Genomic DNA, 16,993 nt, shown 5'->3' on the forward strand with positions numbered 1-16,993 from the left:
TTCTTTAAAGAACAGTGGGATGACAGACATCAAAAGTGTTCGTCCCTGTAGGTCACGACACTGAAGTTCGGTAACCTTTTTAGAACCTTCTGTGACTCTAAATGAGGATGAAGGATGCTGACCTGTAATGTTATTCTAAAATATGAGCCGAGAAAGGAGCCGGGGTGAAAACAGACAGAGAGATTTGAGGTGGGAATGTTTGGTGACAAGAGGAGATGACGAGGGAGAGAGGGAAAAAGCAGCAGCAGCTGCCTCATCCGTGCGTCACGGAGACAAATAGTGTGTGATGCTAATGACTGGCTAAAGCTTTTGCCCCTGCTGCGAACAGCCGCTAATATGACTGCTAATAAAGGCACCGTGGAACGCTGTCGCATTCCAGCAGTCGCTCAACTGTCACCCAAAATTAGCCAAACAGGAGCTCTCCCTCTCCTGCCGCCACCCTCCACCCCGCCTCACATTAAATCGCAGGGAATGGGGCCCTCTCCGTATCCAAAAGGTTTCTTTTCTGCATTAAAAGGCCACTTGTTCACACTGTAATAGAATTTGTTCCATCTTCTAATGCCAAGGATGCCCACTCCATGAAATATGAAGTGGTCTTTTTGTGATCTGAGGCTCTTTTCTTCTTTGATTACTACCTCTCGTACGGCTCACTCTTCTTGGAGGACTTTGTGATGCTGCCGGGGGGACAAAAGCAAAAGCAAACTCAGGATGGTGCAGTATTTTCTCATCGCCTTCCTTTGTCTGCACAGTGACTGCAGAATTTCTTTTTAATTATTTCTGGAATTTTAATTGCCAAGTGAAGCGAGTGGGATGCAGTGCCTGTGATGACGAACGTCGCAGCCAAGGTCACACAGCGATGGAGCCAGGGAACGTGGGATGGCCGAGCTGCGGAGGCTTCCTGTGGCTTAGTCATCGTAGGGCAAACAAACCTTTCACCGTGTCACAACGAGCTGACGGCTCAGGGACGAGAGGACACCTGAGAGCCGGGCGCTCTGTATGCAGCGCTCCTCAACGGCAGCGTGATTAAAAGTCATTTACATAAGAATCTGTGTGGCTGCTCTCAGCGAGCCGGAGCTCTTTAATGGCATCCAAATGTCTGTTGGACCGTAGGCGGAACTTTCAGCAGCGTCAGGTTTTAAAGCTTGTTCACGCTCTGCTAAAAGGCATCCCTGTTTGTACAAGCCTGACCCGAAATAATGAAGCGCACTCGACTCCTTTTAAAACTACAATGAAAAATACACAAGCCAGCAGTTATTATTTGCTATCCATTAGCTGATGTTGCAGAGCAATTATAGCAATTCAACAGCATTGTTTTGATTCAGGTGTAGTCACATTAATACCTGTCAGCCACTGAGCCGGCGCTGAATGCTTGACAGCAAACACCAAGTCAAACGTGCTCCGTGCAGCATTTTCAGGTATTAAACGCTTTTTTATTGCCAATTTGTGAACACAGGATAACGCAGTCTAAAATACGAGACATTGCCCAACTTTTGTTTGTCTGAAAATCCAGGAGATAAAAGGCTCACGCTCGTTCCCCGAGAGCCTCGCTGCAGTGCTTCCCAACACTGAGCGACGCTGGCTAACGTAAGCTTAGCAATAGAGCCGACTAATCAGGACGTCACCAAACGACCGCAGCAGACTCCACAAAAACCAACACTGGTAGCTTCAGAGGCTTCAGATGAATACAGAGAGCTAGCTAAAGCCTCGGTCACTCAGGCCTGAGCACTGACTGATAGCCGCCACTTGCTAGGGGAAAATGAACCAACTGGCTGCAACTGGTTCCTGGTGGTACCTGTGAAATAGATGGTGAGACTCCGATAATGCAAGCCTAGAGACCAGTCAGTAATCCCATGGTAACCACCAGTCGCTAGGGAAAAATATATATTCCCTGCCTGGTTGCTGGAGGTGAAATAGGCTGCAAATCCTCTGCTGTCGTCGCCTGTAGTTTTCTAAAAAACGCTGTGAAAACATTGATGCAAACTGGAAACAGTGACCATTTACCTTCAAAGTAAAAGATGCACCTATTGAAAATGTTTAGTGTCAGCGGTGACGCTAGACTTTTACTTTGAAGGAGAACATCTCAGTTTCTGGTTTGCGTTGCACTTTTTCGAGCTTCACTTCAACTCAGAGAGCACGAGTCAAGTGTTTGCAGATCAGTCTGCATCTTCCATGCAAAATGTGCATGTCAGCAGCGGCAGTGTGTGAGCAACCAAAGCAATAACATCGAGGGTTTTGGTGCTGCACACTCTTTGCAACCCAGTTCACTTGGCAACAGCCAGCGACCTCAAGCAACCACTCACCAACCACTCACCAACCACTCATCAACCACTCACCAACCATTCACCAACCACTCACCAACCATTCACCAACCACTCACCAACCACTCACCAACCACTCACCAACCATTCACCAACCACTCACCAACCATTCACCAATCAGAGGCGTATGTGACTGAGGCCTCAGCCCATCTGCTGTGTTTTGGGGAGGGGTGGCGCTGCTGTCAGGGGCGCTGCTTTGAGTGGATAAGGTGGGCACTTGTAGTTTCAGCATGTCAAAGGCTGCTTTGTTGTGTCTACACTGACACTTGGGCAAACAGTTTTTATGCTCTCTCAGCTGCAGGACAACATACATGACATAGAGAACACGCAGGCCGACGGTATCCTGCACACGGTGCTGCACTGGTCGCCTGCAGGACTACTTCACTGCTAAAATAAAGGTGGAACTGCAGGACTAGAAGACAGAGGGAGGGAGGAGGGGTGAGGTGTTTATCTGCTTTTCACACCGTTCCCCCACTCCCCCCACTCCTCCCACTCACCTATCCCCCCCTCCTGCCAGCCCGCCTGCCTTGGCAGCCGCTAACCTGCTGGGACCGGCCCTTGATTTATTTGGAGAGGGCGCTGGAACAGAGGGGCTGGGATGAGTGGCATTTTAATGTGCTTTTGAGATGTTTGGTCACAAGCACTATTGATCACTGTGCTGCAGCACGCCACCGCCCCCTCCCTCACTGTCCTGCAGACCTTCTCGCTGCCCTGGGGGAGAGGTTGTCAGGCAGGGAATGAGTTTCCATGTGGGCTTAGATTAATGAAATGAGCCCCCTGGTTGCGGGGGGTGCAGGGGGTCAGACCATTAAGGAATTTCAGGGCTGGGCGAGATTGAGCCTGCCAGCTGACTGACTGATGGGCGAAAGAAAGAAAGAGAGAGCACAAGGGAGAGGATATTGGATGAAGCAGAGGAAGAGAGGAAACAAAAAGGGGTACCTGAGACCGTCTGACCACTGCGATGAGTTTTTCCCAGCACAAAAGTAGCTCACAGTGACTAACAGTTGCCATTTTCTCCCCTCGCGTGCCGCCTGTGCCATTCGTTCACATCAGGTCCCACTCTAAGTAGCGCAGAACCTGGGGAAACATCCAGAGGTTGTAAAAATGGGAGCCAGGGATATTTCACAGCCGAGTGAACATGCCCAAAGCGTGTTTAGCTCTCTCGCACTCGGGCCTGGACAGGGGGTTTATTTGATGGCCAAAACACTCAGCAGAACTCATCATAATTCTGACTGTGTGGTGCTTTTGTTCTAACGTGCCAAATGTGCGTGCGCAGCCACGACACACACAAACGGTCGCACACACGGGCGGCTCGGGGGGCCCGGTAGGAGTCGGGACTCTCCGAGGTTTGATGAATCAAATGGATTAAGCCCCTGTGATCAATAGCCGGGGCAAATACACAGATTATCAGATTATCAGATTAGGATCTGTCCCCCTGCTGCCGGGGGGAGCCGGAGAATACATTAAAACCCGAGGTGCCTCGGCAAGATTCAATTAATCAGGCTACAGGTTGTCTGTTTCCCCTTACAGTCAATTCCAGACAGGCAGATGTGTTTTGCTTCACTTGGGAACAAGGACATATCAGTTTGGAACAAAGTGTTTGCAGGGCATGCACAGTGATTTTCTCCTGCCGGAAGAGCAAACTGATGGTACCTGAATATCAATGAATGTGGAAACTAAACCAGATCTTCTGCTTTTTGTTTCCCTGCACAGATAGAGAGTCGACATCTTTGCGTTTTGTTGTTTATCAGTTAATGAGTGCGTGTCTAATTAAGGCCGTTTGGGCAAAGTTTGATCTTCTGAATATTTCTTTGCTCCTGAGCGATGTACTATATAACCACAGCGTCGCAGCACAGGCCCCGGCACAAACCAGAGTGAACGTTTATGGGCAGGTGGTGCTAACGGCTAACGGCTGCCCTCTTATCTCTCCTCTGCAGTGTGTACGGCTGCCCTCTGGCCAAGAAGAGGAAGAGCATAGACAGACAAACCTTGGAAACATCCCCAAAGAGGAGCACCTACCTTGATGACATGGACAACTCCACAATGGAGGAGTGCTACGAGACGGACGGAACCGAGGAGATGGATGACCGGGAGGAAGAGGAGGAGGAAGGAGCTGTAGAGGATGAGGAGGAGGAGGGGGAAGTGGAGGAGGAGGAAGAGGAGGAGGTAGAAGCCTACATGGACTACAATGTAGAGCAAATGGAGCACGAGGACGGGGAGGTGGAGACAGGGGATGGAGAGGGGGAAGAGGAAGCAGAGGAGGAGGAGGTAGAGGTGGAGCAGGAAGAAGAAGAGGAGGGTGATGAAGGAAGGGTGGTGGAGGCAGAAGAGGAGGAGGAGGAAGGAGTAGAAGAGGTGGATTATGAAGACGGAGAGGAGGAGGAAGGAGAGCAGAATCAAGGGCAAGGTGAGAGCACCGTCATTTCCACCTGTTATTGTTATTGATGATTAATTATTGATATAACGTGTTAGGCATAATGGGTAAGAGTACCTTCAGTGAAGGGTTTAAAGGCACGTTTTAATGCCACTTTCCACTGAAGCAGCGGCTGTGCAGGTCCAGCCGGCCCCACAGGCAGCAGCTTACTGCTGCACAACAACTCCCATCGTTGTGTTTGAGGTGGGAGGTTGTGCCAGTTCTCATTTTCACACACACTGCCTCAGAGGAGGTGAGTCCTCTGATTCCATGGAGAATGACATTTTGGTCTGGTTCTGTGCATTTCCACCCCTAAAACACTGGTGCCAGTACTGCTGTTAGTGGATATGGGAGGGGTGACTGGAAGAAACTCATCAGTGATTCACAGATGCAGCCCACAGACTCTGTCCTCCATGACATAAAGTATCCAAACAGTTATCAAGCCTGTCAAAATGTAGGCTAGTTCGTCTGGTTATAGAAACGTTGTCACAGTGGAAACACACCCTGCAGCAGCGGCCCCCCAGCCTTTTTTGCCCCACAGATGGTTTAATGTCACGCAATATTTTCACGACCGGCCTTTAAGGTGTTGCGGATAAACACAACAAAATAAAACAATATGACCGAGACAAAAACTGTGGTATTTGGTAAATATAATAGTAAACATGAATTCACTGTGTAATTGTGTAGCTTTATTAGCAGCGTCCTTCTGAAATGCACCAACAACACTAACAGTAACATCCTCCTCTCTGCCCCTCCTCTCTTCCCCTGTCAGGTCGCTATGGTAACGCGTAAATATTTATTTCAAAATAAGACGAACAACTACAACACAGGAAACTGAATTAACGATAAAAACCCTGAAAACCATAAATTTCACACCCGTGAGTTGGTACCAAACGACTCAGGGGCCGGTCTGTGGCCCAGGGGGTTGGGGACCACAGAAGCGCACCCAGGTCCAGTGGACACGGTGCCTGATCTAGAACTGGTTCCATGTATTTCTGCCTCAAAAAGACCAGCGCCAGGCCCAAACAGCTGGAACACGTTTGCTCGGCTCAAAGCTGGAACCGAGGTTACGCATGTAACCAAAAGTCAGTGGCGAATGAAAGGGCAGCTAGTAACTTCACCAGTGACTGCCAGATGCAGCTCACGGATGTTAGTCACCATTTCTTCCCATGGAATTTGCAGGAAATTCTGGTGCTAATGCTACAAACCTGTAGCAAAAATAGCCATCAACAGGTGAGACAGGTAACAAAGCATGTGTTTGAATAAATAATGTTTTAGTGTCTCTGCATTAATTGGAAGGTTAAAATTTCACTCAGCACAAAGGCTGATCATGGCAGGAAGATTATAAACGAATGCAGGCACTGTGTTCCCATCATTGCCATGTTGGTTATTTTGAACTATGCCTAATGAGCTATAGGGAGCATAGGCATTAAAGTGACCTGCAGCATACCCACCTTTATTGTTCCTTTTTTCCACTCAGTTAAGACATAAACTACAAAATAAGCATCGTGTTTTACTCAGTAAGACTTTAAACCAGCGACTGAGACCAGAAACGTATCAGAGCAGTGTTTATTGAGCTGAGATGTGAGGCCGGCAGCAGGCTCGCTTTCATGTAGACTTCTATACAGGGAGTGCAGAATTATTAGGCAAATGAGTATTTTGTCCACATCATCCTCTTCATGCATGTTGTCTTACTCCAAGCTGTATAGGCTCGAAAGCCTACTACCAATTAAGCATATTAGGTGATGTGCATCTCTGTAATGAGAAGGGGTGTGGTCTAATAACATCAACACCCTATATCAGGTGTGCATAATTATTAGGCAACGTCCTTTCCTTTGACAAAATGGGTCAAAAGAAGGACTTGACAGGCTCAGAAAAGTCAAAAATAGTGAGATATCTTGCAGAGGGATGCAGCAGTCTCAAAATTGCAAAGCTTCTGAAGCGTGATCATTGAACAATCAAGCGTTTCATTCAAAATAGTCAACAGGGTCGCAAGAAGCGTGTGGAAAAACCAAGGCGCAAAATAACTGCCCATGAACTGATAAAAGTCAAGCGTACAGCTGCCAAGATGCCACTTGCCACCAGTTTGGCCATATTTCAGAGCTGCAACATCACTGGAGTGCCCAAAAGCACAAGGTGTGCAATACTCAGAGGCATGGCCAAGGTAAGAAAGGCTGAAAGACGACCACCACTGAACAAGACACACAAGCTGAAACGTCAAGACTGGGCCAAGAAATATCTCAAGACTGGTTTTTCTAAGGTTTTATGGACTGATGAAATGAGAGTGAGTCTTGATGGGCCAGATGGATGGGCCCGTGGCTGGATTGGTAAAGGGCAGAGAGCTCCAGTCCGACTCAGACGCCAGCAAGGTGGAGGTGGAGTACTGGTTTGGGCTGGTATCATCAAAGATGAGCTTGTGGGGCCTTTTCGGGTCGAGGATGGAGTCAAGCTCAACTCCCAGTCCTACTGCCAGTTTCTGGAAGACACCTTCTTCAAGCAGTGGTACAGGAAGAAGTCTGCATCCTTCAAGAAAAACGTGATTTTCATGCAGGACAATGCTCCATCACACGCGTCCAAGTACTCCACAGTGTGGCTGGCAAGAAAGGGTATAAAAGAAGAAAAACTAATGACATGGCCACCTTGTTCACCTGATCTGAACCCCATTGAGAACCTGTGGTCCATCATCAAATGTGAGATTTACAAGGAGGGAAAACAGTACACCTCTCTGAACAGTGTCTGGGAGGCTGTGGTTGCTGCTGCACACAATGTTGATGGTGAACAGATCAAAACACTGACAGAATCCATGGATGGCAGGCTTTTGAGTGTCCTTGCAAAGAAAGGTGGCTATATTGGTCGCTGATTTATTTTTGTTTTGTTTTTGAATGTCAGAAATGTATATTTGTGAATGTGGAGATGTTATATTGGTTTCACTGGTAAAAATAAATAATTGAAATGGGTATATATTTGTTTTTTGTTAAGTTGCCTAATAATTCTGCACTCCCTGTACAGTCGGACAAGCCGCCCTCTGCTGGCCGTCAGAAAGAATGCAGGTGAAGATGCTGTCTTTGCATTTCAACTCAAAAGCTGAAAAAGCTGTTTAAAATCCAACCAGTGCACAACTGTGTTGAGTTTGTGGAGGATAAATTGTTCCTGAATCATGGTGAACATCTCAAGAAGTGCTGTGAAAGCCAGACTAGCAGCGGTTGCTGTGCTCAGCTAACCAAATTCACTGCCAAACACAGAAATAAGAGTATATTAGTTGGGTAACAGTTTATATTTTCTACTCATAAAAATGGCTCCATTTGCTGTTTCTATTGCTTTTAGTGCAGCACTTGTTCTGTTTGCGGTTTTTAGGGGTGGGCGATATAAACGATATACGATAGAAACTATATAAATTTGGCCAACGATAGAGATTTTGACTATACCGCTCTACCGCGATAGGGCATGTTAATGATGCCATCAAGCTGCGCCTGTTTTGGTCAAAAGCATCGCCAAAAACTGCGCTTCCTCCACTTCCGTAACATTGATTCATTAATGTTGAATTCTCTCGCAGCTGCTCTATTCCCATGTTGTTGCAGTATATTAATAACTAACCTCGTATTGTGGATGAATAATCTCAGTTGTTCTCCTGACTGAAGTTTGGCCCGTGTATAGCATCCTGCTATGCGACTGCATTTGTCCCTGACCACCAGAATCCCTCACGTTAACTTTTATCGAGTGGAAAAAAAGTTGGCGTTCATCCTTCAGCTTCACTGTGCTAATGTTATGCTAACATAGCTGTGTCGCTAGCAATCACGTAGCACAACATTATATACCAGGTAGTCCAACTTCAGTAACCCTGCAAACGCCACTGCTGTTTAGTTTTCTGTCTTCATTTATGTTGGTAGTGGTAGCAGAGCTGTACGTTTTATTAGTTTCAAAAATCTCAGTCAGAACATGCTATGAAATGTTTAGGTGTAAACGAGCGAGCTAACTTCCTGCAAACTTCCTGTTAACTTCTAACTCTGTTAAATTTAATAAATCCTGTTTTCATCGATGCCTGGATGTTAAACTTAATTGTTACACCCGGTAAAGCAGCAACGCTGATGATTTTATTAAAGATTAAAGAATTTAGACCGTTTTTAACTCTCAGTGTTCGTTTGACTTTGGGACCTGAAGCAGACGGAGTTTTGCACCCAGATTACTCCGTGAAGCTCCTCACTACGGCAGCCGTAATGCTCTGACAATCCATCAAGCAGTGCGGCTTACCAAAGTTGTACTAAAACATTTTTTAACAGATTTCTGCAGCCAAAATCGGTTCGAGGTCAGTAAGCACAACCAGAATTCATACATAAGGCACACTCTCGATTTTTGAGAAAATTAAAGGATTTTAAGTGTCCCTTATAGTGTGGAAAATACGTTATACAGAAGAAAAGAATATATCGCGATATATATCGTTACCGCACGTGCTTCAAATTATACCGCGATATGGATTTTAGGCCATATCGCCCAGCCCTAGCTGTGATGTCGTAGTGTTGGCCCGGTACAGGTGAAGGTCCAATGCAGACCTCTGCATTGGAATAAGAGATGTGCACCGACAGGCTGATCCACACAGCCTGTTGTTCCTACAGTGATTAGTTATTTCTCTAATATGCTTTGTTAATGTCATTCATTCATTTGCACATTTTCCTTGCATATTATTTTCAGAGCCTTTACTGCAGCTGCTCTGAGACCAAATTATCTGTTGGTTTATTGATTTTTTTTTTTCAGAGAGCTCCTTTTTAAAAAAAAATAATAATATTAATTGCTTCTTCTAATTATGGATAAATGATCTAAATTGATGGAGTCGCCTTTTTTCAGTTATTCCCCATTGAAATTGTTTGACCTTCATCGTTAGGACAGAGGCTAAAAGGAACTAAATCATGTTAAATTACTCAAACGGCAGCCAGATTATTTTGGAAAACGATTATTTTCTCGTTTGAAAAGCTTCTGAGCTCCAGGTTCAGCTGAATGTTGCCTTTCATTTGGATAAAATACAAAAACAGCGCCCCTGGTTTGGGACTGGGATTTGAGAAACTCCTGCCCCATATGTTATCTCGTCTCCCCCCCGCCTGGCATGCCCAACACCAGATCTGGCAGGTTTCTCTCCAGCAGATTCAGCTTTGCACCCCCGCATCACGATTGGACCTGACAGTGCCTTCAAGTCCAATTAAGAGTGAAGCTCAGAGAGAGGAGTGTGTTAACCCTGCTTGGCGCGCAGCTCTACCCACCCAACGTGTTGATGTGGCATCTCGGCAGCCATGTGAAAACATCTCTGCAGACTGGTGTTCATTAGAGCCCACAGCCAAGGTCTTATCCTTAACAATGAGACTGCGGACTGTTGCCACCACCTCGTCAGCCTGTCAGCAGCCTCTCCCTCGCGCTCTGTGGCTACTGCCTGATTACCATGTATTTTTGATAAGTGCTTTGCATGCTGCCGTGTGCTGTTGTTGCCAAACCCTTCTTTATAATCATCATGATTTTTATTGGCGTGGAAGGACTTCCTGCATTTACGTCTGCAGAAGGAAAGCAGAAACCTCTTTCCGTCGCTGGGCAAATACGGGCGCTGTTCTGGAGCGTCACCCAACACCACTACTCTGTTTCCCGTTTAATCTCTTTAACCCTTTTGTGCACCTTGATTGCTCTTCAGACTGTTTCCATGCAATCAAAAATGAAACCTCTGGTGCAGAATAAGAAGCCTTGCACTGTCAAAGGCTGGTCATTCGTGACTGCTCCCTCTTCTTGCTCCGAAGCGGTGATACTGTGCTGCTCTCGTTAGCTCGTAAGTGTGTTTGCGCAGGGAAAGCAGTGTATGTGTAGAAAGTCATGGTTACCTCTCACCTTTACTTGACATCTAAAATCCAGAATGAACCAGTCACCATTTTGTGGCTGTGATTGCAGTCACCGGGTTTTAGGCTGTTGGTCTGAAACGAGGTGAGCAAAGACGTTTGGACATAAATCCATCAGCTAAAAACATCCAGCATCATCACGCCAAACGCAGGATCTCAGTGATGGAGATATCAACGTCATGCAACCATTGTAGAAGTTGTTTACAGCTGATTTCACGTAGTCTTCATAAAAACTGTTAGTAGGTTCTTCAAGTTGCACAGTTGATGCATAATGTTTTCCTTTTGACCCCCCAATGTATGAAAATGTAGATCTCATCCTTTGTAGCTCCTTGGAAAAAAAAACTAAATTCATATCATTGTTTTGATTACAATTAAGTCTTTGAACCCAGCAGTAGTATTTCATCACTAATGAAACAGTCTGCATCACTAATTACATGCTTTTTCCATTATGTTATATTGTTTTCTATAATTATTGTTATTATTATTAATATTATTTTTTTGCCTTGCTCCTTTGCACCAAAAGTGATGAAATCTCTCATTAGATATGTGTCTGTGTGAGCCTGTGGGTTCATTTTCTCTGCAGGAATGTAAGTGGCAAATGTGACGCCAATGTGAGCGATGTGCTCTTGGCGGCTCGGGGCGGAAATGTGAAAGGAGAGATTGGAAGTGCTCCAGGAGTGAGTGCTTGAAATTACTGACAGAAGAGGTTCAGTAACCTTTCGCAGTCTGTCAGAATCAATTAGGCACTGAAAGGAATTCTAAAGATGTTGTTGATTGAATGAAAAAAGGAACTTTACAGGCGCGTGATGAATAGCTGCTGTTTGGGGTTTATGGTAGTGCACAGGGAACATTTTATCTCTTAGATTTTAGACTGTCCTGTGAGAAATGTTCACAGTAATGCAATGATTTTAGTTTCACTTTCGGTTTTCACACTACAGACTGACAATTTATAGAATTATCAAGCGATATCATCACCCTGTTAATACTCTGAGGTCTAAGTCGTCACTGATGGAAACCCCCAGGCCGCCAACCGTAACCCTGTATGGGAAAAGGTTGGTAGGTTGGTATATGTCATTTTTGAGCCAAATAACAAAGAAAATAATCATTATAACAGATACATATTTAAAAAAAAGTCTTCCCACCTGTGAAGGGCTAACTTTCACCAGGGAATCATTTGGAGTGAGAGTTGGACAGCTGAGTTAATGCTTAGTAAGCACAGTTTGAAAAAGTAGTCAACGCCACCTTTGAAACAAGGTGTCTTCTTCTAATAACGTTTCCATTTGGGCTAACAGATGAAAAAAACAGATAAAGGCATAGATGAAAACCCAACCTTAACCCTAAGCAGCTCACTGGTGATGTGGTGGGTGTTAAAGGATAACCAGAGGACCTGTAAATTAAGAGGTAGGGAAAGGGGTAACCTAGAACTTGTTTGATAGAGTCTCATTTAGCAGAGCATCTTTCTCTGGAATTTTCCCAAACCACTGCATTTAACTTCCTGTGCTGATTCACAATTCAGAACACAAGCTGCTGTTAAGGCTCTCAAAGTAAATTATTAGGGGAAGCAAAGAGTTCCTTATCCAATTTAGATGGACCAAGCCCAGAAATCTGATTTAGCAGTAAAATAGAATGACGGAAATGAAATTACAAGACGCTTGTTCTTTCTTTCCAACAGAGGACGATCAGATGAGCAGCGGTGAGGGGGCCGAGGGCAATGGCGGTGGAGGCGGAGGCAGCAGCACTTCCAAATCGGGCCCGACGGCGGAGAAAGACGACAACAACAACGATGAGTACGAAAACTACGACGAACTTGTGGCCAAGTCGCTCCTGAACCTGGGCAAGATCGCAGAAGACGCTGCAAACCGTGCCATGACGGAGTCTGAGATGAACAGCAACTCCTCTAACAGTGCTGAGGATGAAGAGGAGGAGGAAGAGGAGGAAGAGGAGGAGGAGGATGAAGAGGAAGAGGAGGAGGAAGAAGAAGAGGAGGAGGAAGAGGAGGAAGAAGAAGAAGGGGATGAACCTCAGAGGGGCGATCTGAGTTTGGACGTCGACAGCGACGTGGTTCGGGAAACGGTGGACTCCCTCAAACTGCTGGCACAGGGTCACGGCGCCGTGCTGTCCGACAACTTGGACGGACAGGAGTTCGAGGACGGCACGGCCAACAACGGGGATGCGATTGACTGCACGAACAATGGGGTAAATGCGCACAACGGTGGTAATGGACAAATTAAGACCACCAGTAATGGACAAATAGAAAACAGCGATGAGGAGGTGTGTTTGAGCAGTCTGGAGTGTCTACGGAACCAGTGCTTCGACCTCGCTCGGAAACTCAGCGAAACAAAGTCCATTGACCGAAACGCACCGTCCCAGCAAAATCACTTCTCATGTGAGGATCCCAATCAACAGCCCCAGCATCACGGCTATGGGGACTTCCACAACAGCCAGGACGACAGGCGAATGCTCGATAGGAACTATTCCGACATGGACAATCTCATGAAGCTCGAGGAGCAGCTGAGCCCACGCTCCAAGGCCTTCTCCAGTTGTGCACACGATGACCGGTACCACACTCACCACCGGGACTTCGATGAGGACACGGCCTCTGTGACCTCAGACCGATCAGAAGAAGTGTTTGACATGACAAAGGGGAATCTGTCCCTGCTGGAGAAGGCTATTGCACTAGAGTCCGAACGCGCCAAGGCAATGAGGGATAAAATGGCTGCCGAGGCTGCAAGAAGAGACGGGGTGAGGTATGGCCATGAAGATCACGGCCCGCGGCACGGCTACGGCGTTGAGCGTAAAGCCCGTCTTCCCGATGGTATGAAGAAGCCTTTCTACCATAAAGGTGAGCCATTCTCTCAAACACGGATGCACACCATACGACAACAGCAGCATTTAAGCTGGTTCAGTGTGGTTTCTGATTTTGTAAAAGAAATCCGAGCGTTTGAACAGTTTTCAGTATGAACTGTTCGATCGGTAAGTTCCTCCACATTTTCACAGTGTAGCTCATTTTAGAGAATTAGGACAGTTAATCAGCTCGACCAGCTTGGTAAACAAAAAGTATCATGGAAATGGGAGAATCGCACCATGTTCCACCAGGTCATCGGGAACCCAACCAAAGTTTGGATTGGCATTGGGCTTTGTGCAACACCTTAATGGAACATCTTTAGCTTCAGAAATTTTAGCATGTGGCTATAATAAAACCCAACCTGAACCCTAACCCTGGACCGGTCCCCGGCGACGTGGCGGATGTTAAGACCTTAACAAGCTCAGGTAAAATGTTTTCCTGACAACTCTGTATTTTATCTATCCTGTGCTGGAGGCCAGGCAGCCCACATGCATTCTGGGAACCTCGCTGTAACCCCAGGACAAGCTTTTTCAGCCAATTTGGAAATTCGCATCTCGGTAGCAGCGGGAACGGCAGCAGCAGCTTATGTTGTTAAAATAGGCCAGCATGGAAACATCAGAGGGTAGGCTTGTCAGGCATAAGTAATGGCAATCTGCACGGCCTGTTAGGACTGAAAATCTCATCCCTGTGATGCAGCTTGGGGTAAAGCTGCCTATTTTTAAACCTGTGCAAACACTTGGGAGGAGAAACCACAAAATAGAGGCCTTCTGTCTGCAGAAAGGATTCATTCTGCAGGGAACTCTTTAAATTTGTTGAGAGTAGCTATGAGCTACCATTCAGATTGATACCGACAAATATCAAGCTAATCCTGCAGTACAAACACTACAGAACACCCTCGGTCACAGAAAAATTACATTGGCATTCACGCAGCGGTCTGATTGCAAATTCCTTTGTTTAACTCTTAATTATTCTTCTTATCATATCCTTTACAACAACAATATACAGGCCTAACAAGGTTAAATTGCTCCCTCCCATAAGGAAGATATCAGATGAGAGCAACAAATAAGAGCATGCTAATTCACAGCAGGATGGTATCACACCTTAAATGCCACACATCTCACAGCAGGTTTATATTGCGACTTAAATGCCACACAAATGCTAATTTCAAGGGCCTTCTGTGGCCTCTGTGTCTGGCTAATGTTGGAATAATGAGAGGACGCAAGACGGCTGCGTCACGATAGCATCTTCCCTCAGGCGAGATGGTAGCAGACACTCGTTGACCAGGGTTCTTGTGCGTGATTTATAAAGTAGAGCATGGCGAGGAAGAGGGCGGGACGGGGAAGAGAGAAGCATGAGGTTGAGATGAAAATTGAACAGTATCAGAATGACCGATAACGAACGACGGGCCTACTGACTGCACATTAATTATCCAGAGATGGTATGGTAATGGGGGCCATTTGCTATGCAAAGCGCAGACCGTCCCCAGCCACAATCAATATCCACTGCTTTCTAATATGCCTTCCACTTGGCTGCCTCCACTCCCTGCAAGAGGAGTGGAGGCAGGCACGAGCATCATGTCTGTGTGCACGTGCGGTCAGGCGTATGGAAGTAGGGAATTTTTTCCAACATACAAACATTAACAGCCAATGTAATAAGAGGCCATTAAAAAGAAGCCTCGGTGTTATCAACGTGATATTACCCTGGTGCCAGACACGAGAGCCAGACATGACGGAGCAGTATGTGCCGTATTCATGGGCCTCTGTAATGTGACATAGATGGACGACGGCCACCGAGGATAACGAGGAGCTTTGTTCTGATGAATGAGAGACGAGATTTGGTTTGGTGACTCATTAGTAAATGAATGAGTAGGTGTGCCTTCATGTCCCCTCTTCATTTTGCCTTTTATGAACTCTTTCCACTTTACCACATCCACACATCCATCCATCCATCCATCCATCCAACCATCCCTTCCTTTCATCCATCCAACCAGGCACCCATCCTTTTCAGCCATCCCTCCATCCATCCATCCAACCATCCCTTCCTTTCATCCATCCAACCAGGCACCCATCCTTTTCAGCCATCCCTCCATCCATCCATCCATCCATCCATCCATCCATCGAACCATCCCTCCTTTCATCCATTCAACCAGGTACCCATCCTTTTCAGCCATCCCTCCCTCCCTCCCTCCATCCATCCATCCATCCATCCATCCATCCATCCATCCATCCATCCATCCAGCCATCCCTTCCTCTCATCCATCCAACCAGGCACCCATCCTTTTCAGCCATCCCTCCCTCCCTCCCTCCCTCCCTCCCTCCATCCATCCATCCATCCATCCATCCATCCATCCATCCATCCATCCATCCATCCATCCATCCATCCATCCATCCATCCAGATCTAGTTCCTGGGGTCTAGCTCCTATCTCAGGATCTCCTACTGGTTGGAAACCTCACCTCATGAGGCACAATGGGCCTCCAGTTATTACAGGCATAAAATCAATCTTGAGAAGAGCAAAAGTTCAGGGAATTCAGGTTTCTAAAGATGTTTTTAGACTTAAACTTCAACCACTGAGCTTGCTAATGTGTGTTATTACCTACTGTTGCAGCCTGGAAGAGTTAGTCAGCCAGGTAAATGTTCAGACTCAGGAGTATTTACCTTCAGTGGTTCAGCTGATCTCCATCCACTTACAGGAGCCCGTTCACTGCACTCTCTGCACCAGCAGCATTATTTCTGAATCTCGCAGCTGCACCAGACAGTCGTTCCGACTTTGCCACACAGTTTGCTCCGTTAACCCCCAGCAGCTCCGGGTCTAACTTCTTTTCTGGTGTCAACCCAACATGCATTCGAGGCCTCTCGGGAGACAGACAGCTGCTGGTAGCACTGCTATTTTCCCACAATTTTCACAATCAGATGTCTATTCTTTATGGTGAATGGTAATTGGACTGGTATTTATATAGAGTTTTTCTGCTCTCAGTGAGCACTCAAAGTGCTTTTACGCTGCAAGCCACATGGATGCATCGGAAGCAATTTGGGGTTCTGTATCTGGACACTTTGGTGTCAGGATCGAGATGAATCAGTCAACCTTCCGATTACTGGAAGGCCTTTTCTACCTCTTGAGCCACAGCCGCCCCCCAAATTATATAACCGTGTATAAAATATTCTTTTACAGCCATAACTCCGAGTCCTGGTCTCCATTTGAGGCTGAGGCCTGACACTTTTCAGTCAAAGCTCATTTCTATAGATTGTATCCTTTATTTTATTCTTCCGGTCATTACCCACATCTGCTGGTGATGGGTGAGGATAGGAATGTAGACTGGCCAATGAATCGGAAGCTCACCTTCACGCTCTGCTCTCTCCTCACCACAACAGTGTAGCAGTCCTCCCCCACTCATATACAGAACCCCAACCTTCTCTTACTCTGCAACTCAGGGCTTTATTTTGGTTCATCGCTCCGTGTTTTAGTCGGAGCTTCTGAGTTACATGGGCCTTTGAAACTTTAATCAGTGGTCTCTCTTTCTGTGCTGTGAGATAATTACCCCTCCACTGCCT

The 16,993-nt window shown here is 46.4% G+C and overlaps 1 protein-coding gene across 9 annotated transcripts in view; it reads left to right on the forward strand.

Annotated features, from left to right (window-relative positions):
• myt1lb (myelin transcription factor 1-like, b) overlaps nucleotides 1-16,993 on the forward strand; it is a 106,327-nt gene that overhangs the window by 60,502 nt on the left and 28,832 nt on the right. For 8 of the 9 annotated variants that reach the window (XM_086275955.1, XM_086275953.1, XM_086275960.1 and 5 more), the window contains exons 5-6: nucleotides 4,256-4,725; nucleotides 12,271-13,440. In XM_086275955.1, coding sequence (XP_086132081.1) covers nucleotides 4,256-4,725; nucleotides 12,271-13,440 — 1,640 coding nt within the window. The remainder of the gene's footprint in view (nucleotides 1-4,255; nucleotides 4,726-12,270; nucleotides 13,441-16,993) is intronic. The other variant, XM_086275962.1, reaches the window with a different exon arrangement.

The sequence above is a fragment of the Aulonocara sp. 'chitande type north' Nkhata Bay genome, linkage group LG19 (genome assembly GCF_057382095.1).
Source record: "Aulonocara sp. 'chitande type north' Nkhata Bay isolate Kocher_YH1m ecotype deep benthic linkage group LG19, A_spYH_male_GT1.1, whole genome shotgun sequence".
In the NCBI taxonomy this organism is placed as follows: domain Eukaryota; kingdom Metazoa; phylum Chordata; class Actinopteri; order Cichliformes; family Cichlidae; genus Aulonocara; species Aulonocara sp. 'chitande type north' Nkhata Bay.